At 41.7% G+C, this 26870-nt stretch overlaps 1 protein-coding gene across 1 annotated transcript; it reads left to right on the forward strand.

The window, feature by feature from the left end:
- The first annotated feature begins 177 nt into the window (after window positions 1-177).
- On the forward strand, window positions 178-26422 carry PNLIPRP3 (pancreatic lipase related protein 3). Its single transcript, XM_090279562.1, has 12 exons — window positions 178-236; window positions 3489-3643; window positions 7224-7343; window positions 7963-8094; window positions 9664-9772; window positions 13244-13363; window positions 13447-13569; window positions 18072-18190; window positions 21450-21582; window positions 23969-24080; window positions 25816-25983; window positions 26254-26422. Exons 1-12 carry the CDS (start codon window positions 188-190, stop codon window positions 26315-26317), a joined length of 1404 nt encoding a protein of 467 aa, XP_090135688.1. The 5' UTR covers window positions 178-187; the 3' UTR covers window positions 26318-26422.
- The last annotated feature ends 448 nt before the right edge of the window (window positions 26423-26870 follow it).

The following is a 26870-nucleotide window of genomic DNA, read 5'->3' on the forward strand; positions in this document are numbered from 1 at the left end:
GCTACGACACATTCCCTTTGCAGGCCATAGAATTCAAGGTGCTGTTAGCTCTGTGCTCTTCTGGACCTACAGCTTCAACAGTGAGCGGTGTCATTTTGAAGAAAGCCACTGAATGTTTTAAAGCAAGGTGGCTTTACAAGTAAAAATCTTCAAGAAGATTTTATGTGATTTTTAAAATTCAACTTAGATGTTTGGAATTTGGATTGCTGCATTCTTATTCTTTGGCACGTCAACAGGTAAGACTCATAACTTATAATAAATTTCTTAAACATGAGTATATCCATATCCAAAATGTAATTGACATGGACTTTGAAATATGAATTCTGTTTATATCTTGATTTATTTGTCATAAAATTATCTAAGGAAAATGCATCAATTTTGTAATACTGAATGAATCTGAAGAGTAATTATGAAGCCTCTATTTCCAATAATAAAGACGTTTCTGGATAGTCTTCTACTTGGCTCCTAGATCTGCCACTTACTGACTTTGGTCAAGTAACTTACCCAATGAAGTCTCGATTTCTTCATATCTAAAACTGATATGTGACAGTAAATCAGAAAATACAGATTTCTGATTTCAGTACCTGACTCACAGTAGATGCTCAATAAATGTTTAAATGAATGAGTGAATAAATGAATGAAGTGGTTAGTGCTGATTGGAACTCCCACATTGATTTTTTTTCCATCTGTGTCATGATTTTTGAGAAGGAATGTTGGTCTGTGGACATTTCTTATACATTAACTCAGTATTCATCAACTTGTATTGTTTATGTCGTGGACTGTTAATGCATTTACTATGGAGCAGTTACTGGTTTTGCTTGTTCTTACCACCCAAGTTCAGTATTGAACCTATCATTTGTTATACTGGCCATTAAGTAATTGTTCCAATTTCAACTTGTTATTTTTTCCTGAAGGGCTTTAATACCTATGATGTTGATCAGTATCCTCAATCTAAGCTAGTTTCTTCTAACATTATGCCCTCTTTATGGTATTTCCCCTTTATGATTACCAATAACCCTGGTCAGTTAAAACACAGGAAACATGCAATATTAACAACAGTCTTCATTTCAAAATCCAAACTCTCTTTCATAGACTGGATAATGTAGTTGAGAACTTAGGGGTAAAGTCATGGAATGAAAAAAATAAAGGCAGCTGGACTTCCTAGGAAAAACTGAAGATTGTATTAGAAAGGCAAAATCCAAATGTGAAATCATTGCTCCAAATTAGATCTGGATATATGTATGTTTCAAGAAGAAAAGAAACACAGAATGGATTGCACCAGGAGATGTATTGGTGAGAAGCTGCACTAGGGCTATATTGAAGGAGGCATGTTTACACTTCCAACAAGAGAAAACAAAGGCAACCAGAGAAACCAGGAAAACAAAAATGACGCAGGAAAGCCATGATCCAAATATGGAGCAAACTAAAATGGCACCAATCCTGAGCAATTCACGTATAAGAAAAAAGAATTCATGTGGTCATCCTCCTTTGAAGAGACTGGAATCTGAGCAACGGACGTGAGGAGAAGGAAATGTAATTATAGCATACTGGCTGGCTCTGGAAGGACAAATATTTATCTAGTCATAATCATTTAAATTCTGTTTATTTATTTTTGGAGTCAGACTACAGACAAAACATGGAAGACTTAATGATGATTACAGAACAAAGTCTGAGTGTTCTCATTGTTGACGGTGTGAAAGCAAAGTGCAGCTGACACACCTGCGGAGGAGAAAGGGAGGACCAGAGGGAGAAGTGGCCGCGCTTCAGAGTTCATGTTGCAAAGGCAGGGAGTGGGTCAGCTTACAGGACTATGAGGTGCGGATCAGTAGCAGGTGCTGGTTCTACTGTACAATTTGTCTGATGCTCCCTGAACTGACCTCCCAATGCCCACTCAGCGATGCCAGCAATAGTGAGCTAGCGCCCCTCTGCAGGGGCCCGATCCCCAGTTCTGGAGAATCAGCACCCCCTCCCCCATCTAGCAGCCCTGCCCCCAAGTTTCCACATTTGAACAACTCAACCTCTTCCATGTCTTCTGCCAGCCCTGGAGCTAGTAGCTGCTCTCTGCAGTTAATCCCTCTGAGCTACTTACAGTTGCCCCCTCTATCTTCCGTTCTCCAAAACCTGATTAATAATCATCGTTCTATTGGACTCACACAGTTAAAATAATTGGTGTGGATTCTGCCTCTTGCTCTGGTTTTGGCTCATCCAGGGAATAGGTGGGTTAAATCCTCATTGATTATTGCCAACAGTTAGTAGATCATTGTGAGTAAAGTTGATAAATTGTGACTTGGTTGTGTCACCACATTATACGGACATCAGGGGACCACAGGAACTGCATGTGTTTTAAACAGTCAGCTCTGGGAAGAGAGCTGGGTTTGGAGGTGGGCAGGGAATGTTGTTCATCTGTACAATTTTTTCTAATGTATGAACATTTACTTGATTAAAAATAATTTTAATTTCCTATTATTCCTCTTCTCATCGATGTGGAATCTCATTCCTGAGAATATGAAATCTCCTAAAATTTTGAAGTTAAATGCTGGCAGATTTGAGAGTGAAAGTCTTATTTAGTATTGTTTATTAAGTGATAAAAGAAAATCCTCAAATTCAAGTCTTCAAACAACTCTAACAGATACTAACAAATGATTGTAAAGTGAATAGATTACAATACATTTAATAAGTAATGGCAATAAATTGAATAAATAATTCAATCACAAACTGAATAACTAATTATAAATTATAATCATAGTTCAATAAATTGAACTACCCCTCCATAAAACAGTGTGAAATGAAGTTATTTGTTTTTGAGTATTAAACGAGTGAAAATGAAAGGTCATAGTGTCAGAATAAATCGGAGTCAGTGAATGACAGAAATGATTAAGATTTAGTTTCCCCAAAGCCTCTCATTTTAGAGGTGAGTAAAGTGAGCTACAGAAGAAAGAAATTTGGTTAAAACTGAATGAAACTTTGCTCTCATTTAGGCTCTCAGGAAACATACATAAGACATCTAGGCTCTGGGGACAAAGAAATCCCTTTTCTCAAGAGCTTTCAGTCCAACAAGTAAAGGTAGAAACTCAGTATTTCATTTTATGTTTCTGGCCCAATCACAAGGGCTTTCCCATATTATAGCTCATTTGGCCTTCATAACAAGGCAGTAAGGTAAGCGGTATTATCTTCATTTTGCAGAGGAGGAAAATGAGACTCAAAAAAAGGTTAAATAATTGCTCAGAGCCATGAGTGTCTGATTCCAAAGCCCATGCTCTCTCATCTGCAGCACTGCCACCTCCAAGGTCATGGTCATAAATTGGGGTGGGCAGGCGGGGGGGGGGGGGAGCATTTTTTGAAGCGACTCTCCCTGAGACAGACTTAAAGACTAATTGACTTACCCTATTTGGCTTAAAGGCTAATTTCAATTAACCTTCAGACTAGAAAACACAGCCCCTCTGTGGGCCTGGTTCCTACTATACTGGCACCCCATGTTTTTGTTGCAGGAAAAGAAGTTTGCTATGAAAGGGTGGGGTGTTTTAAAGATGGTTTACCATGGACCGGGACTTTGTCAAGGCAGTTCGCAGGTCTGCCCTGGTCTCCAGAGGAGATCAACACCCGCTTCCTGCTCTACACTAGACACAACCCCAAAACCTATCAGGTAAGCTAACTCGCTGCCTTCACAATAGACTACAGTAGTCCCTCTCTATATCGCGACTCGCTTATCGCGGCCTCACTATATCGCGGGATTTTTTAAAATATTATATTTAATTATTTATCGCGGATTTTTCGCTCTATTGCAGGATTTTGTGGTACTGTACAGTAAATGCTAAAATAAATGTAAGGTTCCTACTGCACGGATTTTCACCTGTCGCGGGGGGTCTAGAATGTAATACCCGTGATCAGTGAGGGATCCCTGTATTCTAAAACAGAAGCCATAGCTACAGACATAAAAGACAGATGCAGTAAACCTATTCTGGCATAAACTATTGATTTCAAGGCAAGTACAAGATTTCTTTTTACAATTGTGAGCCAGGTTTTCTTCTCATATTATTTGCACTAGTATTTAAATATGAAAATTTCTGTGAAGATGTTGTTTCATGTGAGGTAAATTTGGTCTCTAGTCCAGTAATATATTGAGAGCCTTCCACAGGCAAGACTGTGATCGAGCCACAGCACCTATTATGTACTCGTATTAAACTGAATAAGCAAGACAGTGTCTTTAGTGTACTGTATTAGGGGGAACAGTGTATATAATCAAATATCTTCATTGCAACATGAATTATGATCTGTGATCTAAGCTCCGAGAACACAGTGAGGAAGAGCTTACCCTCCCCCTGGGGGTGGAGATGGTAACCAGGAAGGGCTCTGAGGAGGGCATGCATTTGAGGTGTGTCCTGTGTCCTGAGGATGGGCAGGGTTCTTATAAGGAGACACAGGCAGGGAGATGGCAAAGAAAGTGACGTGGGCAAATACGGGGTTAGACTGGGGACAGAAAGGAAGTCCTCAAACGTAGAGGTAGCTAGAAAAGTTGACTAGAAACCAACCGTGGAACTACTTCCTGTGGAGTTTAGATTTCACTGTCCAAGTCACGAGGCCCCATTGAGAGTTTTAAAGAGGCTGTAGGACACTTACCCTGGGCTGAATGAAGGTACCTTCTTGTCTGGCACTGGGAAAGCCCGGAGGTGACCGGCAGATGACTCAGTAGTGTGCTGTCCAACACAGTAACCCCCAGCTACGTGCATAATAATGGTAGTTTCTGTGCCTGTAGCCATTGTCAAGGCTGGAAGACACCCAATTGGTGACCGTCTTTGAGCTACTGGAAATGAGATCACCTGTGACGTAGTCAGCAGTTGTGGAATGGGTTGGTCTCATACTGACTAGGCTCCATGACTCCTCGATGGTGAGAATGTTAAGAGAAATGACCCAGACACCCAGTTGATCATCAACGCTTTAAATAGCCCTTTCGCTGGATAGCCTGTTCTGTTCAGACACCCTTTTTAGTTTCTCTCCTTGTGGCAGCAGAACCCCAGTTGCCTTCTTTTGATCCCACGATATTTGGCGTTTCTCATTTTCTGGGTCAGTGTGCCATCTTACAGGGGTGTGCCAGGTGAAATGAGAAGTGGCCAAAATGTTTTTTCTACCTTTTCTACTTCATTAAATTCCTCAAGGCTCTTGTGATAGTGGAGGGTACTCAGATCCCACAATATTTATCCAAGTGCCACTTTGACACTTGCTTAGGGTCTTCCTTCTTACAACTATTCTTTTGACAGGGAAAAACTAAACAAACTTTTTCTACTAAATTCCTCCCCCAAATAGGTTTTTTGGATATAGAAACAGGAATATAGCAGGTGTTTAGGGGTGTGGGGAACCACTCCTTGTGGTTTCGGGAATTGTAACCCCGGCCGTGAGCCAGACTAGCGGCCCCCATCCCCTCCCCAGGGTGTCTTTAAGTCTCACCAGAACACTGGAAGGCTGTGTGGGAGACAGGACCGAAGGCAACTCAGAGGGTTTCCATGGGAATTGGATTGAAAGAATGCTTGTTATGCTTCAGAACTTGCTCTGCTTTTCTTATCTCTCAGTTAACTATAAACTATCTCTAGCAAGGAATGTATAAAACCTTTCACCTAGTACCAGTGTGGCGTCAAGATGTTTAATAGACCCTGACACAGACTGGTCACTGTGCCCTCTATATTGGTACCTGTAATCTGTAATTGTCAACTGTAATCCAAGCACCTAAAAGCTATTGATGATTTGTGAATTTTGACCCTGTATCTCCCTTGCATACCCTTCTCGATAAAAAGCATGAGGGATGGAGGTCTTGCACTTTCTCCACTAGAGGGAACAGCCACCTGCCTTTCCCCCACAACAAAATACAGCGTCCTGGATAAGTTTGTTCCACCCTGTTCGTGAAACCTCTGCTGGACAGAGTAATTTCCAACCAAGCCGGGGCTTTGGAGGCAGCTCCTCCTCATAGGGGGCTCCAGCTGGAGTTGAAATGAACATCTGGGTTCTCTTAGATGCATAGACAGACAAATGTTTTTGCTCTTAGATTCCATTACTTAGTAGGTTAGTCCTTTCGACGAGCCTGAATACAATTGATTTTATTTCCTGCCTCAGCAAATCCCACATCTGGTTGGGGTCCTGTCAGCAGAGAACACTACGATCTCATCACGACTTGAGAGCCCAGTGGTTAAGCTCATGTCTGAACCCGACTCAGGACGCGTTAGCGACAGTACTTTCGGATACGTGACTTGACATCTGCCATTGTGTCCCTTCCTGGTTTGCAAAATGAGTACCTACCTCACTGTGTTGTGAAGGTCAGATGAGCTGCTCTCTAAAACACAACTCTCAGAGCAACTGCTGGCACACAGACAGATATGCAGGCCGGCTCTAGTGTAATTACTCTGTAAACCAACTTCTGATTCTCATAACTGTTTGCTTACAGTCTCGGAGATACACGTTAGCCAGAAAGTTGTCTGATTGATGACATATCACTATTAAGCCCAGGCAGCTAGTAATAGGCTCTTTGTTTACATTTCATAGGTCTCTAAATGTGTGGCTTTCTGATTACAGTGTTCACTGTTGTTAGACTTGCTATTTGCTGATTATTCACTTTTGTCTTAAAAGAACTGCTCATACTTGTGCCTTTTCATCTTCCTCTTAATAACAAAATTCATAGTATTCTAAAGTCTTGGAGAGTTTGGTTATAAAACCAATGCAACAAAATATATGAAATTCAAAAGAATATTTAATGTAATCACACAAAATAGTCTTTAATAATGCTGTTGTCTTCCATGCGGTGAGATTCTAACCCCTATTCCTCACTCATAAAGTGGGGTGTATAGTCTATTTTTTCACCCTAGTAGCATGCTTCTAAGTCTCAAGTAAGACAATGCCCATGAATTACAATGACAAGTGAGAAGTGCTATCCAAAAGTAAGGCTTCTGAAATTCTGATTGAAACTGACCCAACCTAGCCTTACAAACATTGCTTTAAAACCAAACATTTTTGTTTCCCTTCCTCATGATTAAATTTGTGTATTGCGTTTTATGATGTATTAATAAATTTCTGTACTTTTGCAATATGCATTAGTGACTATTTCTTTGGTAAAAATGTATTAAAAGAGGTTGTTAAAAATTAAATTTAGTGGAAGATTTTTAGCAGTTTAGAATAATTCTACTAAATATTAAATAATTTTGAATTATTATTTCACCTTAATCTCTTTTCACTTGAAACAGGAGATCAGTGCAGTTAATTATCTAACTATCCAAGACTCGTACTTCAGAACAGACAAGATGACTCATATCAACATACCTGGGTGGAAATCAGATGGAAAATGGCAGCAAGACATGTGCAATGTATGATGTGAACAAACCCTTCTTCAGTAGGAAAGTTTATCTTTAAAGTGAATGTCCTTTGCATGGTAGTAATGCATATTCATGAATCCTCCATTCAGTTATTCACATTGTCCAGGTTCCAAAGCCTGAAGTTAATTATCCATTTCCCATTTATTTTAATTTATTATGAATTGCATAAATTATAATGGGAGCATGTTTTTAAATTATTCTTTGATAATTCTCACCTTTCCAAAAAATTGAATGGTATGATCAATTTTGTGTTGAAGGGAAAAAATGTCTGAGTTCACTTCAAGAAAATAAGCCCTCTCTTATACTCAAGATTCATACATTGCTAACATACAAGCAATTATTTATAAGGCCCCATAGTGTGGTAGAATCAGGCTGTCTGAATTCATATCATGGTTCTACTCACTGGCTCTGTGATCATGTGCAAATTAATTAAACTACCTGTGCCTCGGTTTCCTTATCTTCAAGTGAGGATTAAATAAATTCATATAACTAAGAGGGTCAGGACAGGGCCCTGCTGGTCTCATTTCTTATTATGGAATCAATTATCCAGTCACTTTGGTTTTCTTTCATTCGTATTTCTGTAACACTTAAACTAACCCTGTGCTACCAGGTGCTGCTAAAAGTGGAAGATGTGAACTGCATTAATTTAGACTGGATTAACGGTTCCCTGGAATACATCCATGCTGTAAACAATCTCCGCGTGGCTGGGGCTGAGGTGGCCTATTTTATTGATGTTCTCGTGGTAAGAAGACTTACTATTTTTAAATTATATTCATTGAATTGGGGGCAATTTTATGGGCTTTTCATGTTCCTACACAAGTACTGAACCCGTGAAATAGTAAGCATTCGTGTGTGGTAGCCAGAAAAGGAAAGTGCCTTCTTGCACAAGCGCCTGTGGTTATACAAAGCACCACATGGTGGCAGTGTTCCTTCACCAGCTCCTCACCAAAGGCTTCCCCTGACCTTCCCCCCTTCAAGGTCATTATCTTGATCTGCCTGTAGGTTCATAGCTATTAGTTTTCATCACATTGTAAACCTATCCTTAATGATTATTAACTATTTCCACCTTATGAGTGCTCTTTGTTTAGAAGGTGAAGTGCATTTTCATACAGAAATTGGGTTCTATGGCAGTGAATTAGGTCTGGAGGTGAGTCCAGGCACAACACTGTAACCTATACACTTTCTAAAAGCATAAAATAGACTTCACTATTTATAAGGGATATACCTAGAGACACATAAATTTCTACATGCTCTACCCTTCTAGAAAGCAATTCCCCACTATTAAATGCAGTGAAGGAAAATCTAAAGGTTTATGACCCTTTCAGGTTCTTAAGGAGGGTTCGCTCATGTATTTGACAAATATTTTACCTTGTAGCTGCTGTGAGCTGGGACTCTTCTGGGCACTGAAGGAAGGTACCTGGAGAATGAGACAGGGTGTAGGCACAGTGTTGTGAGGGAATCCGAGGCAATGAGACGGGAGTGGCCCGACTGGCAGTTAACTCAGATGGGCGGCCGGGGATGGCGAGACCGGAACACGGAGCACAATCAGGAAACAGCCTGGAGAAGAGTCAGGGAGCCCAGTACTCATTTCTGCCCCCACTCGTCTCTCCCCCTGTCCCACATGGCTCCCTCTGCCCACCCCCAACTGGTCTCCTCCTGCCCCCATTTGTCTCTCTCTGCCCCCACGTACCTCTCACTACCCCCATGCATTTCTCTCTGCCCCCACCTGTCAGGGGAGAGTAGATCCTAAGGAGGCACTTAGAATGGGTCTTCGTATACAAAGAATGCAATCAGATTAATCTCCTCTTCAGAGAAAAACCAGTCATTAGTTCTTGTGAACATCTTCATTGATCCTGGGGTCTTCATTGATCCATGGGCTCCTCTAGGTCCCATGTCATCCCAGACATTTGCTAGAATCTCCTTAAACTGAAAGAGCCAGACATGGACGAGGTGGATAACAGCATGTGCAGGAGTTGCCTTTGACCTCCTGGGGCTGTGTCGGAAAGATTGGGTCTCTGGAAGGATGGGCATGGCCTGGAAGCCACAGATATCATCTCTGGGCTCTTGTCCTGCATCCGAGGACCATGAGGTCCCTTAGCACAGGAAGAGGGGCTCCGACAGAAGGCATTCCACCAGGCCTGCCTGATGTGCTCTCCCTCTGCCAGACAAGGACACGGGTGGATGTGGGGGTCCTGCATGCGAGAGGGAGAAACGTGCCAGCTCCTTCCTTATTTTAAGCATATTTAAGCCATTCTGCCTGCTCTTTTAAAAATACTTGCTCTGTTTTTTTTTTTTTTTTTAATCCCCTCAGAAACAGTTTGGATATTCCCCTTCTAAAGTGCACTTGATCGGCCACAGCTTGGGAGCTCATCTGGCCGGGGAAGCCGGATCCAGGACGCCAGGCCTCGGAAGAATAACTGGTGAGCCTGCCCTTACGCTGGGCCTTGAATGGTGTACATATCTGTTTGCACACAAACTTACGTATCTGAATACCGAACGGAGCACCAGCAGCAAGGGTACAATATGAGGGAACATGACTCACCCAAACTAAGACATGGACGTGCGTTCCGAGCGTGAGTGTGCAGATCCACGCGCCACGGTGTTTACCGCAGCGCTATCTCCGGTGGCAAAGTAATGGAAACCAGATGATCGGCCACCTGTAGGGGGTGACTGAACTATGACACATCCCAGGCTTTGCAGTCCCATACCTGCTGATACAAAGAAGGAGTTAGAGCCCCGCCAGTGGTTCAGGAAGGATGTCCGTGACTCATCTGGGTCACAGCTCACTCAGTGTACGCTGGCCGTAGGGAACTGGTGTGCTTAAGGCCGATGCCCAAGCTGGCCCTGCTGCTAAGATGTTTAATAATACCCCTGGGTATACCGTTAAGTCTAAAAATTAAAGTCGCAAAGTAAAGCATATACTATGAATTAGGCTTTTGAGAATAATTCATCATATGCCTTCCCTGCACTCTGACTTCCAAAACAATCAAGTCAGATGGGTGGAAATCAAAATATCAGTTCCCTGGCCTCTCCCTCCTCTGCATCCCCCACCGCCAATCAACCAGTCAATCAACCAGTCCCACGTCTCCTTCACCTCTTTGTGTGTCTCCAGGCTCTGGCCACTGTTCTAGGCCTTCTCTATCTCCTGCCTGGACGTGGGTCCTCACGGCTGGTGCCCCAGCCCAGCCTTCACAAGAATTGACAGTATCGTCATTTTTCTAAATGCAGGCTGGGCCCCTCCACTGTTTGAAACTTCCCATGGCCCAAAGCTTCTTAGCTTGTCATATAAACATTTCACGTTTCATCATGTGTTTTCATATTTCTGTGCCTTTGCGCATGCTCTTCTCCCGCGTCCTAAACACCTACTCTTTGTCCTTCAAGATGTAACTCAAACGTGCCTTCCTCAGGCATAGTTCATTCTCTGCGCTGCCCAGACTCTTTGAAATATGCCTCTATTGCGTTTGAAAGTACAAATATTGTATCACATAGTCTTATAATTTTTATGTGCTTATTATTTTCAATAGGCATCAAACTACTTAGAAAGCCTCTCTCACTCCACCTTTACCACAGGTCTGGCATGTAGTCGGTACACACACACGTATGCTTTAAATTTTGTTAAGAAAAAAGTTTTTTAAAAGAGTTAAGAATTTCAAATTCGGTTTAAAATATTTTGCCTCCACAATCTTTTGCTGTAAGAGGCTTTCCTGCTGAAAGCTTCCTTTTTCTCCCAGCTCTCTGAGCCCAGCTCCAATTGCAGCTCACCGCCATCATTCTTATTTAGCATAGTGAAATGGTATTTTTATTCTGAAGTCACTGGGTGGCAAAAATCCCCCTTCGCTCTAAGTTTTCAAGTCCAGGGCAAAGAAGAACATACAGTTGGTGAAGATAGACCCTCATGGAGCCTACAGAGCCCATAGGGCATTTAAATCATAAATTCAAGGAAAGAACATTATCCCACACTTTTAAAAATTCACACCTGGTGACAATAAACTCATGAAGGTTTGTTTCTCTTAATTCTTATTTCAAAAATCAGATACCATATAACTCCAATCTTTTTTTCTGCCAAGTGAATTATCCTGTCAAGTATATAGAAAACAAAATTTTAAAGTCTCTCGGAACATCCAATGAATTTACATAATTTGGATGGTGCAATCTATATTCTTTCTAAGTGAAAACAAAAGAACTGAGACCTCAAGAAACGTTTTACCTTTATAATAAGACTAGTTTAAAACAATACTGATATGATAGATTTTAAGACATGCGTAAGTTTCTATGTCTATGGTAATTATCTGTACCTGGCAGGGAGTTATTATGAATGACCATACATGACTATAGCATGGGGGTTACTCAGCTCATTCAAGTCTCCTCTTTCCTCTGTAAAGAGCACTGTTTTTCCCATTTGAGAAGAGATTAGCCCCTCTATGCTGACGTGTACACATCCATGCACTCACATCCATACACACTTATAAACACGGATTCCCAAATGGTTAAGCTCTGGCCGCTGACACATAGTAAGTCCTTCAAAAATAATTGTTGAATGTGTCAATGAGTGGATATGTGATTGGTCATAGCACTTTTGAGACTTCTAGATACCTTACTGTCATTTTGCTAGAGATTTGAACACGAGACGATGGGCCAAGCGTCTGGACACCTGGCTCCTTGCTCCATTTTGCCTCTTAACACTTAGTGACCTTGTCGAGTCACCTCCCTTCACTGCACTTCGGGCTTTTCATTTTTCTTATATAATGAGGTGGAAGTAAGTGAGCCTTCACTGAGGACTAATATTCTATCACTTTAACTATGAGGCTTTGTAGATTCATCTCTACATTCCAAAGAGCTCCTATGCTTTATTTTTACTTATTTATTTGCATAGAGATGCTGCTCTCAAGATCACCGCTATATCCATAACCTTAATTGTCTGCATGGTATTTCATGTACAGACCTAGAAGAGCCACTTTGATTTTTCTGACTTTGTTAGCTGTTTGGCATTGTCTGGCCACACATTCTCACTCATGTGTAGTAATCTGCCATGGCAATGTACACAGACCCTGCATTTATACAAAGCCCATCCAGAAGGTATCCAGCCATGTAATATGAAAAATAGAGACATTTATTGAAGAAGATATAAGAAACACTGTACACAGGACAATGATACCTCAGTCCCCTAAAAGTAGGCACCTTGGGACCTCACCCAGTTCTCCCAATCGCCATCAAGCTGCCCCATTGTATTTTTTCTGAATCTCATTGATGGTCTGAAATCTCTTCCCTTGCAAAGGTGACTTCAGTTTTGGGAAAAGCCAGAAGTCACAGGGCACCAAACCTGGGCTGTAGGGGGCTGAGTCACCTGGATGATTTGATGTTTTGCCAAAAGACTGCATGGGATGTCATGCATGAGCAGGTGCATTTTCATGATGAAGCAGCCAATCACCAGTTGCCCATAGCTGGGGCCTTCTGAATCATCTCAATAGTTTCCGCAGACGAAAGTTCAAGCTTAACACAAAATCTGACGCAGATCTGTTGCTCTACTTGCTCAGACATTTTGAATGTGATGGCCACACTGTACATACCTAATGGTGTCTACCAACCCCACTGACTAATACAGGGAAGTCGTCAGTGTTCACACTTGTGCGTTCCAGTTTATTCTCCTTGGCTGCCCGGTTACAGGTTGTGCAAACCGTTCTTATTATATTAACAATGGTTGGATTTCTTCCAGACAGACCTGCTATACTCAGGTTATATAGGTGTACTTTGTCCTGGGTGGTGTTTGACTGATGTAAAACATAAAGGAAAGAATACCTTGCCTTCCCCATCTATCCTTCCAAAATAGCAATACCATCAATGCACTCTTGAACAGAACATGACTGGTTAACCAGAACCATGCCCTTTTCTAGGGCTGGACCCGGCCGGGCCATATTTCCACAACACTCCCCATGAAGTCAGGTTGGACCCCTCGGATGCCAACTTCGTCGATGTTATTCACACCAATGCAGCTCGCTTCTTCTTTGAGTTGGGTAAGTTTTTAACACAAACAGGAACTACACTAAAGCAAAGAGGACAATTTCAGAAAAACTCACACTGCTTTTATCTGTTTCAGGTGCCGGAACAATTAATGCTTGTGGACACCTTGATTTTTACCCAAATGGAGGGAAACATATGCCAGGATGTGAAGACTTAATTACACCTTTATTTACATTTGATTTCAATGCTTATAAGCAAGGTAAATACATTCTAAAATATGAAGTCTGCTGTTACATGTTCACTCAGCTCCCTCCTTGGACAGGATCCACATCATTTTGAATACACTATACTATACTATACTATACTACTATACTATAACATAATATGACATGATATGATATAATATAATATAATATAAAAATATAGTTTAGCCCAAAATTGAGTCCCATGTATGGAGCTCCCACTAATTGTGAGATTTGCAAGTTTCATGTCTAGTTACGTAACAGCATGTCTAGCATATTGTAGTTACTCAATAAAAACAAGGAGGGTTCCTTCAGTCAATAAATATGTATTGAGTGCTTGCCAGGTGCCAGGCATTATTCTAAGAACAGCAGATGTAGGAATGAAAACAAAAGACAAAAATCTCTTTCTGACAAAGCTAACATTCTAATTTGTTAGAAAACAATAATAGAATAAGTGCTAAGAAAGCAAAATAAAACATGGAACGGGACTATCATGTGTTGCTGACAGGAGGGGTGAGGTGGGGAAAGGAGATATTTGATAGGATGGCCAGGGAGTCCTTATTGAAAAGATTACCTAAAGGAGTTAGCTGTGTGGATACCTGGGGGAGAGGCATTCCAGGCTGAGGGGCAGAGTAGCAAGTGCAAAGGGCCTGAGGCAGGAACCTATCTGGGAGGTTCAGGGCAGTGAGGAGCATGTTGTGCTTGGAGTGAAGTAAAAAGGACGAGAGTGGTAGGGCATGGGGTCAGCAAAGGAACAATGAAAGAAGGCAATAATACAGGTCCTTATGGATGGTAGTCAAGACTTCAGCTTTTACTCTAGTGGGATGGGAGGTATGGGAGGATTTTGAACAGAAGAGAGAAGTGGTTTGACTTACGTTTTAACAGAACCACTCTGGATCACAAATTAAATTAATCATAAATTAAACAAATAGTGTTTAATCTTTTATAGTGGTTTCCAATAATGATAACATCTATAGGGCACTTAGTTAAAAGGCACCAAAAAGTTATTATTTGGGAATTCCATTCTTCCCCATCTCTACAGATCATCACCATGTAAATAATAAAATGTAACATACATAAAATGTAATGATACATAATAATATAGCATATGATGATATGATAATATCTGAATGATTTTAAATATCTCACCACAATAATCCCATGTGGTCAGAATATCTAAATGATGTAATTATTTTATCTTCTATTTGGCTGATGTAGAAGAAAGATATGCAAACCATGACATTGGGAGGAGCTTGTATTTCTTATTCTTTGCTAGAGATAAATTACACAAGTTTTTATATCTGTACTAAGAGAGTAATATGATTAAAAGTATCTTCTTGCAATGACTACTTTAAAAAAATCAGAAAGTACAGATACTCAAAATCAAAATTAAAGCCAACCCCACCCAGCACAGGTAAGCAATATTTGTTCAAAAAAGGCCTATAAAACACTTACTTCTCTTATTTTTCATTATTATGACTTAAAATCCTTCCTATTAGGACAAAATATAGATCATAAGACTTCTTTGTATAACTATAGGAAGTGATATACCCAGAGCACTTGAAATTCTGTGAAGAATTAATTCAAGTAAAACATGCCATCTGTCATAAGCTATCACTTTGAGACATAAGATTTTCCACAACTTTATTGGGCTAAAAACACATTTATCAATCATGTTAGGTCTGTAGGTGAGTTTTAAAATTTCAAAATGTTCTATTTTACATTATATTTATTACTTTAAAATTCAGAGTTCCCTATATTCTAATGAACCATCTTGTCTAAATCACAATTAATTGTGAATATAAGTCTGTATATAAAGAGACCTTATGTAAAACAAGCTCCCATAAAAAAAGATTTAGGAGACTTCCAGCCAAGATGGCGGTGTAGAAAGACACGCTGCGTCTCCCTCAACAACTAAGAAGGAATACAACTACCTCAACACTAGAAACAACTAGACGTTCCAGAAAACCAAAGTGCATGGAAGTCCAGCAAATGAGGATATAAAGAAGAAATACTCATCCGGACAGGTAGGAGGGGCGGAGCCGGGGCGGAGAGGATGCGTTGTGGTGGCAGCAATAGCAGCGGCAGCGGCAGCAGCAGGCCAGCAGAAAGCACAGTCACACGTTTTTAAAAGTCAGGAAGGACACCTGGGTAGCTTTCCCAGCTCCTCACCGGACCTCAAAGCCCACAGTCCCAGCACTGGGGAAAATCAAGCCTCATTGCTTCTGACTGTGCAGACCAGTGGGGGTTGGGGTGGAGGCAGAAACTGCGGATCTCTCAGCAGAGTTTGCTTATTTAAAGGGTCCCCATGTCCTAGAACATTTGCTCTGAGAACGACGGCCAGGGCAACAGCTAGAGGGGCACCAGTCCAAGGTGGAAGTGGGAGAGGTGCCTGGCAAAGAGGAGAGTGCTGGGCAGGAGGCATTATTCCTTCTCAGACCCCTCCCCCACACACAGTGCCACAACGTGGTGAAACAGGTCTCCCTGTACTGACAAATCCCTAAGGCTCCGCCCCTCACAATGTAACAGAAGCGACAGCTCTACCTGGGACGCAGAGGCAAACAAACATAGGAGCCTGTCAGAATGAGGAGACAGAGAAGTATGGCCCAAAAGGGGGAACGGATCAAGGTTCCAGTGGGAGAACTAAGCGACGAGGAGACTAGCCAACCTAACAGATGAATAATTCAAAACCCTGGTGATAAAGATGCTCACAGGCTTGACAGATATGCTTGAGTATGGCAGATGCATAAGGGGAGAAGTGAAGGCTATGCTAAGTGAAACTAAGGAAAATCCACACAAAACCAATGGTGAAGGAAAGGAAACCGGGGTTCAAATCAATGATTTAGTACATAAGGAAGAAAAAAAACTGTCAACCAGTACAGAATGAGGAAGCAAGAATTGAAAAAAATGAAGAAAACTTCCCAAATTTTGCGAAGGAGATGGACATACAGGTCCGGGAAGCACAGAGGGTCCTGGACGAACTGGGCCCAGAGGGGACCACACCAGGACGCATCATAATTGAGATGCCAAAGGTGAAAGATAAAGACAGAGTCCTGGGGGCAGCAAGAGAGAGGCGGAGAGTTGCCTACAGGGGGTGCCTATAGGACTATCAGCTGATTTCTCAGAGGACACTTTGCAGGCAGGAAGGGACTGGCAAGCAGTATTCAATGTGGTGAAAAGCAACCTGCAACCAGGATTACTCTATCCAGCAAAGCTACCATTTGGAATGGAAGGGCAGATGAAGTGCATCCCAGACAAGGTGAAGCTAAAGGAGTTCGTCATCACCAAGCCATTATTAAATGAAATGTCAAAGGGACTTACTGAAGAAAAAGAAGATCAAAACTATGAACACTAAAATGACAACAAACTCACAACTATCAACAACTGAATCTAAACAATAAAAACAAAATTCAAATAAGCAAACCAGAATAGTAACAGAATCATAGGTATGGGAATCACTTGGAGGTTATCAGCTGGGAGAGGAGAGGAGAGAAATGGGGAAATGCTGCAGGGACTAAGAAACGTAATTGGTTGGTACAAAATAAACCGGGGGATGTTAAGAACAATATAGGAAAGGGTGAAGCCAAAGAACTTATATTCATGACCCACGGACATGAACTAAGGGGGTGGGATTGCTGGAGGGAAGAGGGTTACTGGGCAGAGGGGAGCAAAGGGGAAAAAATTGGGACTACTGTAACAACATAATCAATAAAATATACTTTAAAAAAAGATTTAAAAAAGATGATGCCAATGATTGCATTTGTGAAATTATGCTGTCTCAGTTCCCTACGGAGTAATAGACCATAGTGCTGAAAACAGCAGTGGTGTTTTGCCCAGGATTCTGAGGCCCAAGGTTCAGGCAGAGTTCTGCGGAGACTCTGCTTTGCCACGTGTCCACTGGGGTAACTCATGGGATGGAACCCACTGGGGGCTGGGCTGGGCCCAGGATGGCCTCCCAGGTCTGGGGTGTTGGTACCTGTTCTCACCTTTAAGTTATCCTTCGGCGCCTCTCTCCCCAGCCAGTTAACCTGGATTGTGTCACGTGGAGGCTGGGTTCCGAACGAGCAAGAATGGATGCTGGAAGGTCCCCTAGAACTTGCACAGTGTCAGTTCTTCCACTTTCCATCGGTCCAATGAAGCCACAAGACTAGCCTGCAACCCAGGAGGGTGAAAATATAGTCTCCATCTCCTGGTCTAAGGAGATGCTGTGTGCGCAGGGATCATCAAAGCGCTAAGTGCTCACGTCAGAGATCCGGGAAGTTTGGAGGCTCTCAGTGTCCCAGCACAGTCATCTACCTTTGCATTTGTTTATTTACCTGGCTTGAATGTCCCTTTAGATTCACATGAAGAATCCTTTGGTATAGAGAAAATGCTATGTAATATTGTTACAATATCCAAGCGTCTAGACCCAAGTCAGGAAATTGTCATTTAAAGGTACTTTTTAGAAGAAGTGGTTCCTACTCTCAGTTATCAGTTAACCTGTTCATTGCTCTCAGTTCATTGGACATTGTTTTCACAGAAGTGGCTTCCTTCTTTGACTGCGACCACGCCCGAAGTCACCGCTTCTACGTGGAAAGCGTTCTCAACCCTGAGGCTTTCATTGCTTATCCTTGTAGATCCTACGAATCTTTTAAAGCCGTAAGTAAAGCGTTTTGCAGTGGAATTTAATTAGCAGCTCATTTTTTGAGGCATGATCAGCCAACTAACAATTAGGGTTTTGAGTTTGTGGTTTAAAAAAAAACAAAAACAAAATAAAAGTGAGCGTTGGCCTGCGAGCCAAGTGTCGCTGGTTCGATTCCCAGTCAGGGCACATGACTAGGTTGCACGTCAGGTCCCCAGTTGGGGATGCAAGTGAGAGGCAACCACACAGTGCTGTTTCTCTCGCTCTCTTTGTCCTTTCCCCTCTCTCTAAAAATAAATAAGTAAACAAAACAAAATAAATAAATAAATAAATGATTTTTTAAAAATAAAAAGGCATCTGCCGCTTTGGGAAAGAGTAAATTCTGTACTGAGTACTGAGCAGCAACTGAGGTTGCTGCAAGGCTTAAATAAGTAAACCAACTATTTGTATTCTGGTTGTTTCAGCTCTTTTGAACATTATATTCAATTTTGCCTTCTTGGCCATTTGTTATGCAGTAATTAGATGCTATTGTGTAACTGGAATGAGTCCAGGGCAAAAATTTTTCTATGTATATATTTTAAATGTCATCTTCAAAAAATGCCTCAAGATGCTGAACCAATCAATAGCTGTAAGCAAACATGTTACTATTCACTTGGAACATTGCGATTATTTTATTAAAATTTAATTATTTATACAGAGCAGAACTAAGGCATAGATAGCTCGCAGGAGTGCCACACAGATCAATATGTGACAAAATACTGAATCTGATTTTACTCGAGTCGTAAAGCCCACGGTGCCGGATTGGAGCTGAGCATGTTTTCATTTAGTCATCACGACGAAAAGGAGAAAGAAAATCTATTTTGTAGTAGGAAGTGGAAAGATTTTCCCTCTTGTGTTTAGAGACCACTGTTCAATCAGGATAGAAACACATCAAAGGGGCTCCATCTGAAGTTCACCATCAGTAATAGCACTCTGTGAATAAGTGCAGGGCTGGGACAGGGATGCGCATTTCCCTCCTGTTATGAAGTAAGGTAAGTGGATTCTCTCCGGCCATGTTCTCAGGTCCCTGGGCCAGCTGTTCGTACTCTGAAGGTGCCCTGGTGAATTTCTGTCCTCAGAAAGCTTGACAGCCAAACACTGACATTCCCCCCATAACTTCCTTTTCCTCCACCTTCCCCTTCCACCTGCCGGGATGCTGCTCTGAGCAGCTAAAAGGTTCTGACATGAACCACACAGGTGGAAGCACACCTTCAGACTCACAGTGTGATCCAAGATAATCAGGTTCAATCTACCAGATTGGAGAACCTCAGACTCCTGTTCCCCATGACGCAAGTTACGGTTACACTCTCAGAGAACATTGAGTCCATGTCCTTGGCATGTTTTATTGTCTTTTTACCCAACTAGTCATAAATATAAAATAGAATAAAATAAAATAATAAAAGAGAGGGGTGCTAGCATCGGGCTGCTCCAGTCCATAGTCTCGTTGCATCATTTACCAAATATGCAACATCGGGCACATTGTTTACCTTCTCTGCACCTCGGTTTCCACACCTGTAAAAAAGGGAGACGAAAAGCATTACAATAATAAGTAACTTTGTGAGGATTCATTGAATTAAATGCACATAAGCGCTTAGAAGAGCGGCTGGCACAGGGTTAAGTGCTCAGTAAATGTGAGACGTTATTATTTTTGTTAGAATTTGCCTTGGTTAAAAAGAAAGTTTTTAATGGGGTGTTTTACTGTAGTCCTAGCCCAAAGGTCCATGGCTTATACATCCAAAACAGCAAATACTCAAAGAGTGCCACCTAAGATTTTTTTAAGTTAACATCTTGTTAGTTTCGCTTTCAATTTTTAAAGCAAATAAAATTAGAGAATTTAAGTACCTTACATTTCTTCACTACCTCCCCTAAAGCAGAATTTGAAGTGAGTCAGGTACATATCAAATAAACAGCATCAAACTCTAAGTGTCTTTCTGGGTTTGCTTTTTTTATTAAATTTTGTAAATTTGAAACCTACACTGATGTATATAGATCTATATATTTATTCTGTAGGCATCAGCCACAATTTATATCCTCATCCCCCCACTAATGTGCATTTCGATGGTTTTCAGTTTTATGTTGTTAAAAGCAATTTGGCAATAAACGCCTCTACGTGTCTCCTTGTGTGCTTGGGAGGAAGCTTCTTGGTGGCGTATAATACAAGTGAGATTGTCAAAGTGTCTGGGCATTTCCATCTCTATTCGTCGTCGTCGTCGTCGTCGTCGTCGGCAGCCGTCCGTCTCGAGAGACGATGGTGTAGCTTCTTAAGAGTCTATCTGCACCGCCGAGAATGGCTGTGCAGTCCGACTCGGGAGTGACACGGATCTGTCTCCTCCCGTGTTGAATCGACATCTTGCGATGACGCTGGAGTGTCCTCTCCAGTGAAGCTGAAGCTACAGAGCCTGGGCAGGGTGATATGGAGGGTCTGCTGTTGCCCATGCAGCAGACCCCCCCTCTCTTCGCAGCTGAAGGGTCCAAGGGAAAGACGGAGTCAATACAGCTTGGCTTCAGGTGCGCCGCAGGAGTTGCCGGTGTTGACTACAACGTCGAACCGCCTTAGGGACTCCGGCTCCGGATTTTCTGTCGGGGTTTACTCCCTTAGCCTTTCCCCTGAAGAGGTATGCCGCAAGGCAGCGGAGGTTTTTTGGAGTCAGAGTTTTCCTTCTCTGATGTGCCCTGACTGGAAGATCGAACCAGCGACACTTAGCTCGCAGGCCAACGCTCAATCCACTGAGTCAAACCAGCCAGGGAATTCCATCTCTATTAGACATTACCAAATTGCTATCTGCGATTTCTGTGAATTTATATTCTCATCAGAAGCGAATGAGAATCCCCCACTCAGTGTCTTCACCGGCGCTTGGATTTGCCAATTGTTTGAATTTTTGCAAAGCTGCGGAGCACGAAACTGCATGTTGTTTTAATTAGCACGTCCCTGACAACTAGCAAGATGAGGCGTCTTTTACATAGTCATTGACTATCTGAGTTTCCTTTTCTGTGGGTTGTCTATTCACGTCGTTTACCCATTTTTCTAAAAGGCTGTTTTCCTTTTTCTGTCAGTTTTTGTGTTGTTTAGTTTTGTTTTTGAAAACAGGCAGGATAGCCTATTGGGCAACGTAGTCATTTTTAAATGCGTATAGTTTATTTAAAGTCCAAAGATGTATTATTGTCAAATATCATCATGGTTGTTGAAGGACATTTCTAATTACAGTTCTGATTACCTCTTGTTTTTTTTGTTACCAGGGAACTTGCTTCCATTGTCCCAAGGAAGGTTGCCCAACGATGGGTCATTTTGCTGATAGGTTTCACCTCAAAAATAAGAAACCTAATAGAGCCTATTATTTCTTAAACACGGGGCGTCTTTCCCCGTTTGCCCGTAAGTATTATAACTAAGTTTTATGGTAACGCTTTAAGGTGCTTATCTTAAATTCTGACAGTTTTTACTGAGGGTCTACTAAGTAAGTGGGCGGTGGGCCACAGCCTGGGGGTGCGAAGAGGAGCAACAGGGTAAGTTCTGGCTAATGGGGAAGATGGCAGGGGGTGGGGGGATCTCAGCTTCAATAAGCCTTGTGTTAGGAGACAGGAGGATCTTCCACAACCAGGTCAGGGGAGCCTTCTGAGGGAAAGCAGCTTCGGAACTGACTCTTAAAGGATTATGTGCGGGAGAAGGAAATGGGGAGTACAGTGACCCCTCACTTATCGTGGGTATTACGTTCTAGACACACACCACACACACAGCCCTCCCCGCAATAGGTGAAAATCTGCGAAGTGGGAACCTTACATTTATTTTAGTATTTACTGTACAGGACCACAAAATCCCGCGATAGAGCGAAAAATCTGCGATAAATGATTAAATATAATATTTTTAAAAATCCTGCAATACAGTGAGGATGCAATATAGAGAGGGGTTACTGTATTGTTGGCAGACGGAATTGCCTGGAACGCAGACAGAAAGATCCCCCTGCGTGGATTACAAAGACTGAGAGGAAAGGAATGTGAGATGCAGCCAGACAGATAAATGGAGCAAATAGTGAAATTGTGCGCCATGGAAGGAGTTTGGGCTTCGTCTTTTGAGCTCTTGGAAAACCACTGAAGGGTATTATGATTATCAGGTTGTTGTTGTTTTTTGTTTTGTTTTTGTTTTTTTAGAAAAGTCTTGCTAGTTATTGCTGCGTGGATTAGATACGAACAAGGTGAGGCAGAGTGACCTGTTAGAACAGTGGTATCTCCCCACTATGTGAGGAGATCGATGTGTTAACTAACTTTATTGTGGTCACTATTTTACAACATCCATAGTATAGCAAATCATCACATTATACACTTTAAAATCCCCCAATGTTACATGTAAATTTAATCTCAACAAAGCTGGGAGAAAACTAGAAAAAGAACAGTTGTTGCAAAAATCCAAGAAGAAAGGTAGAGAGATGTGGGGAGAGCACAGAGGTAGTTAAGAGGGGGCAGCAGAAAGGAACTTGGTGACTGGATATGAGGGATGTGGGGGATGGAGAAGTCAAGGTCATTCTGGCTGAGTGGATGATGGGCCAGATTCTGAACGTGGTAACCTGAGAAAAGAGGCTACTTTGGAGTAAATTGATGGGTTCAGCTTCTAACCTGTCGGGTTTGAGATGTCTTTAGGACTCACCCACTGGGCAGTCAGAGGCGCGGGTTGCAGCCTCTGGAGACAGCTGTGGTCTACAGATAGAGATCTGAGAGTCTCCCCCATTTAGACAGTAGGCAGAGCTGTGAAAGTCAATGGTATAATCACCCAAGACAAGTGTCTCCAAATGAGAAGACAGAGAGCAGAGAGAGAGGCGTCTGCCAAGGAGACTGAGGAAGGGGCAGAGATGGAGAAGGGGAAGTGGCGTAGGGCAGGAAAGGAGCCCAGAAAAGAAAGGCCATGAGGAAGGAAGGATGTAGTCCCTGCACCAAATATGCTGAATGGTCAAAAGAGACAGGGGCCCAAAGGGGCTCATGGGATGAAGCACACATTTTGCCTTTGGTAAGCTTGGGGACAGTGGTGTCACTGGAGAAGGGACAGAGGGAGCCTTATTGCTGTGGGACAGGCTGAGGAAGGAAAATTCTCTCTGGTAGGATTCTTTTCTCTTTCTGATGCTTTTCAGAAAACCTTATGAAGAATTGCATGCAACAATTCCAGAATTCAGAATGAAAAATCTGTTTAGCTCTACGGTTTTTTTTTAACATTGCACTTGACCATTTGCAAGGGATCTATCCTGCTGGCAGGTTTGTGCTGGCAGCCCTGTACTGACTGGGCATTTCTAGCACATGTCCCTGCAGGAGAGGAAGCAACGATTCGGTTCACCTTTGCAGTAATTATAATAGCACAGACTTTCTTGCCCAATAGAGTTTCTAGATTTTTTCCAGATCTGTTGTCAAACTATGGCATATAAAAAACCCGACTGTGGAAAGTCAAACATGCCACAGAATGCAAAGGAAATGGACAGAAGAAGACACAAAACTTTCATTTTAAAAAGTCCTAAAATGCCTGGAAAACTGAAGAATTTTCTTTCTAAAATAATCATGAAACTATTGACTTGTGGAAAATTGGAAGGTGAACATTTGTAAACGGAGCTTCTCACCAAATTCACTCAAACCGTCTAAAGCTGAGTTTTCCTCATGAACGCAGACCGCCTCGTTCCACTTGAACAGCAGGAGTTGCCAAGTTGCGCTTACGCTAAAATGCTCAGGCTGCCGTGCTTTTCACACGTCTGTAACACCTCGTTTCTCTCTCTCTCTCTCCCAAGGCTGGAGGCACAAATTATCTGTCAGACTCAGTGGAGACAGTGCCACTCACGGGAGCATATTCCTCCGTGTAGGAGGAGCGACTGGGAAGACAGAGGAGTTTGGGGTAGCCAGGTAGGTGAGAGCTCAGAGGGCGGCTCTGTCTCGTCTTTGCCTGTAAAACCACCGTCTGTCATGTCATAGTGGACTTGCCCTTTTACTTCGTGTTTCCCAGATATGAAATAGAAATCATAATACATATTTTCTCCACAGTTCAAGCTACAAACAGAAAATGTCAGGAAATGATCACATGAAAATACAGATCTAGAGAATGAAGCAAGTGGGGAAAAGCCGACAGGAAAGTAAACCAGATGCCCAGTTAGCCTGTTATCCAGTCCCTTTAATAGCATACAAGTTCAGCATATATTTGTATTTGTGTAGATTTCAAGTGACCTATAAAATAAGACATTTATATTAATTGCCAAATTTGTCATACGCTACCTCGCTGGTACCCACAAATATAGGACATGTATTGGAACAGTCAAAGGTACAAAAACTCAGTAGAGACATCCATCTGTGTATCTAGGGCTATGGTCCCCTTTTATCTTGAGTTTTCTTTAATCTTTTCTTTGATCAGCCTTTAGGACTTTTGTATTACATACTTCACTTTCGTTGCTTAATTCTGTAATTCATTTTTGAATTAATATTACACACTTATTAGATGATCCCCTTTTGCAAACTGATGAATGGATTAAATGTTTCGCCTCTTTGATTTTCATCATCTTCAAATATTGGGCAGAGGTTTTGTGCTTATTCCGTCACGTGAAGGGTGTATCAATGGATTAATCATTCTGGCAGAGTTTGTATGCACCATCCTGCCTTGGGGCCACTGCCTACAAATGTGGGCTCAGCCAGTGATCATCTGGATGCTAGTTCATGCCCAGGCCCAGCCCACCTTTCTGGTCACGTCTGCCATGTATGGCTGCATTCACCTCCAGCCCATCTAGGGTTGTCCCGTGTGTGCTGAGGGGAGGCAGTTCAGGGAGCAACTTAGAGGAAATTTTCCTTCTGGTAATTAAATCTATTAGTTCTACAACTAATGGAATAAAAGACGCCATAGGAATAGCAACATTCATTCATTCATTCATTCATTCAACATTTGAATGCCTACTATGTGCAAGGAATTGTTTTAATTGCTAGAGATGTAGACACAGTCCTATTTTCATGGAGCTTATGCTCCAGTTAGAGGAGACAGGCAATAAATTATCAAAGGAATAAGGAAACAGCAGGAATAGAAAATCTCTAATTTTGGCTTGGATAAAACATGCCGTATGCCTCAGGTAACCCACTTCTCTCTGCTCTAGTGCCCTGCCCACCAAAACATCTTTTGATTCCCAGTTCCTTTTATAAAGATAAAGAAGGCACCAAGGAAGGAATAGGAGAATATTCTGGTTAATAAAAGAGAGAATTTCTCCCTTGCAATCTGATAAACAGTCTTGTAGTTATAAATCAGTTTTGGGTCAATTAGTCCATCATTGATAGTATCATTTCCTAGTGTCAATAAAATCTGGTTTCTGATACTACAAAGCCAAGACCAGATTGATCATTATGGAGAAGTCATCAAGATAATGCCTCTCTAGGCATCCCCCCAAATCAACTAGTCAAGTTTCCCATTTACCTCACCCTTCTCTCAAGCCTCGGGACCATGCTATTCTGGGAATGCTGACCAATGTGAGTAGAATGAAGAGATTTCCCACAAGCAAATGCCAGCAAATGCAACTTTCTCTTCCATGGAGCACACACAGACACCTGTCACTGCAGCATGCGACTACCCAGTACAAGATTGTGAGTCTTACTTTTCTGTTTACAGTGGAACACTAAAGCCAGGCATGACTTATACAAAATTCATTGACACAGAAGTTAATGTTGGAAACGTTACAAGCATTCAATTCATTTGGAAAGAACATTCATTTGGACGTTCTCAGAACAAGTTGGGAGCAGAAATGGTGGTAGATATATCTGGAAAATATGGACATGAGTAAGTATTGCTTTTCTCTTGGCGTTGTCAAACCTAGCTTAGATTTTGGAAGTGGTAGTTGAACCCCACATATAATCTGCAATTCTCAACTCGTATAAAAATGTGTGCATCTTGAAATTTTGCAATTAAAGAAAACAAACATTATTTAATCAATAATATATTTACAAACATGTTTATAAAATAATTACTCATTAGTTAAATGATCTACCAATGTCTTTGCCCCCATGGAATCATATTAATATCCTTTTTTTCCCCTTTATATTTTTTCAGATCTACCTTCTGTAGCCAGGACATTAAGGAACCTAATGTCCCTCAGATCCTGAAACCATGCTAATCCTAGGTACAGTCTTGATGGATTTATTGAATGGGAATGTGAAAAATCATCTCCCTTTAGTTGGCAATTGGACTAAACTTGGCCTTTATAAATGAGATAGAAAAGTACAGGGCTTTTTTTTTTTTTTCTGTATAGAATATTCCTCTCATTGATAAACTTTTATATGTGCCTTAAAAATAGACTGAACCCTAGGACAGAGTACAGGACTGTGACCTACAAGAATCTGGAAACCAATGACAACATTGGAGTGTCCCTGGATGAGAGGAGGTGATACAACTGTGTTGCTGTAAACTCTCTGGGCAAAGGGGGAACTCCCTGGTGGAGTGAAGTATGTTTTGAGTATTTTCAGATAGAATAATCATTCTAAAATGATTTAAAAAATATTTATTATGTTGTTAAACCTTGCTAAGACAAATTATGACGATAGTTCATGATATGTAGATCATAACCCTGTGGGTTGACATGTTTATGTATTAATAATGAAAACTAATGGGAGTACATTAGTATTGCCAGGGTTTTCCTTGGTCTTCAGGGTACGTGTGAGATAAGAAAG

This window comes from Furipterus horrens, unplaced genomic scaffold (assembly GCF_987537825.1).
Source record: "Furipterus horrens unplaced genomic scaffold, mFurHor1.1.pri manual_scaffold_5, whole genome shotgun sequence".
Taxonomy (NCBI): Eukaryota; Metazoa; Chordata; class Mammalia; order Chiroptera; family Furipteridae; genus Furipterus; species Furipterus horrens.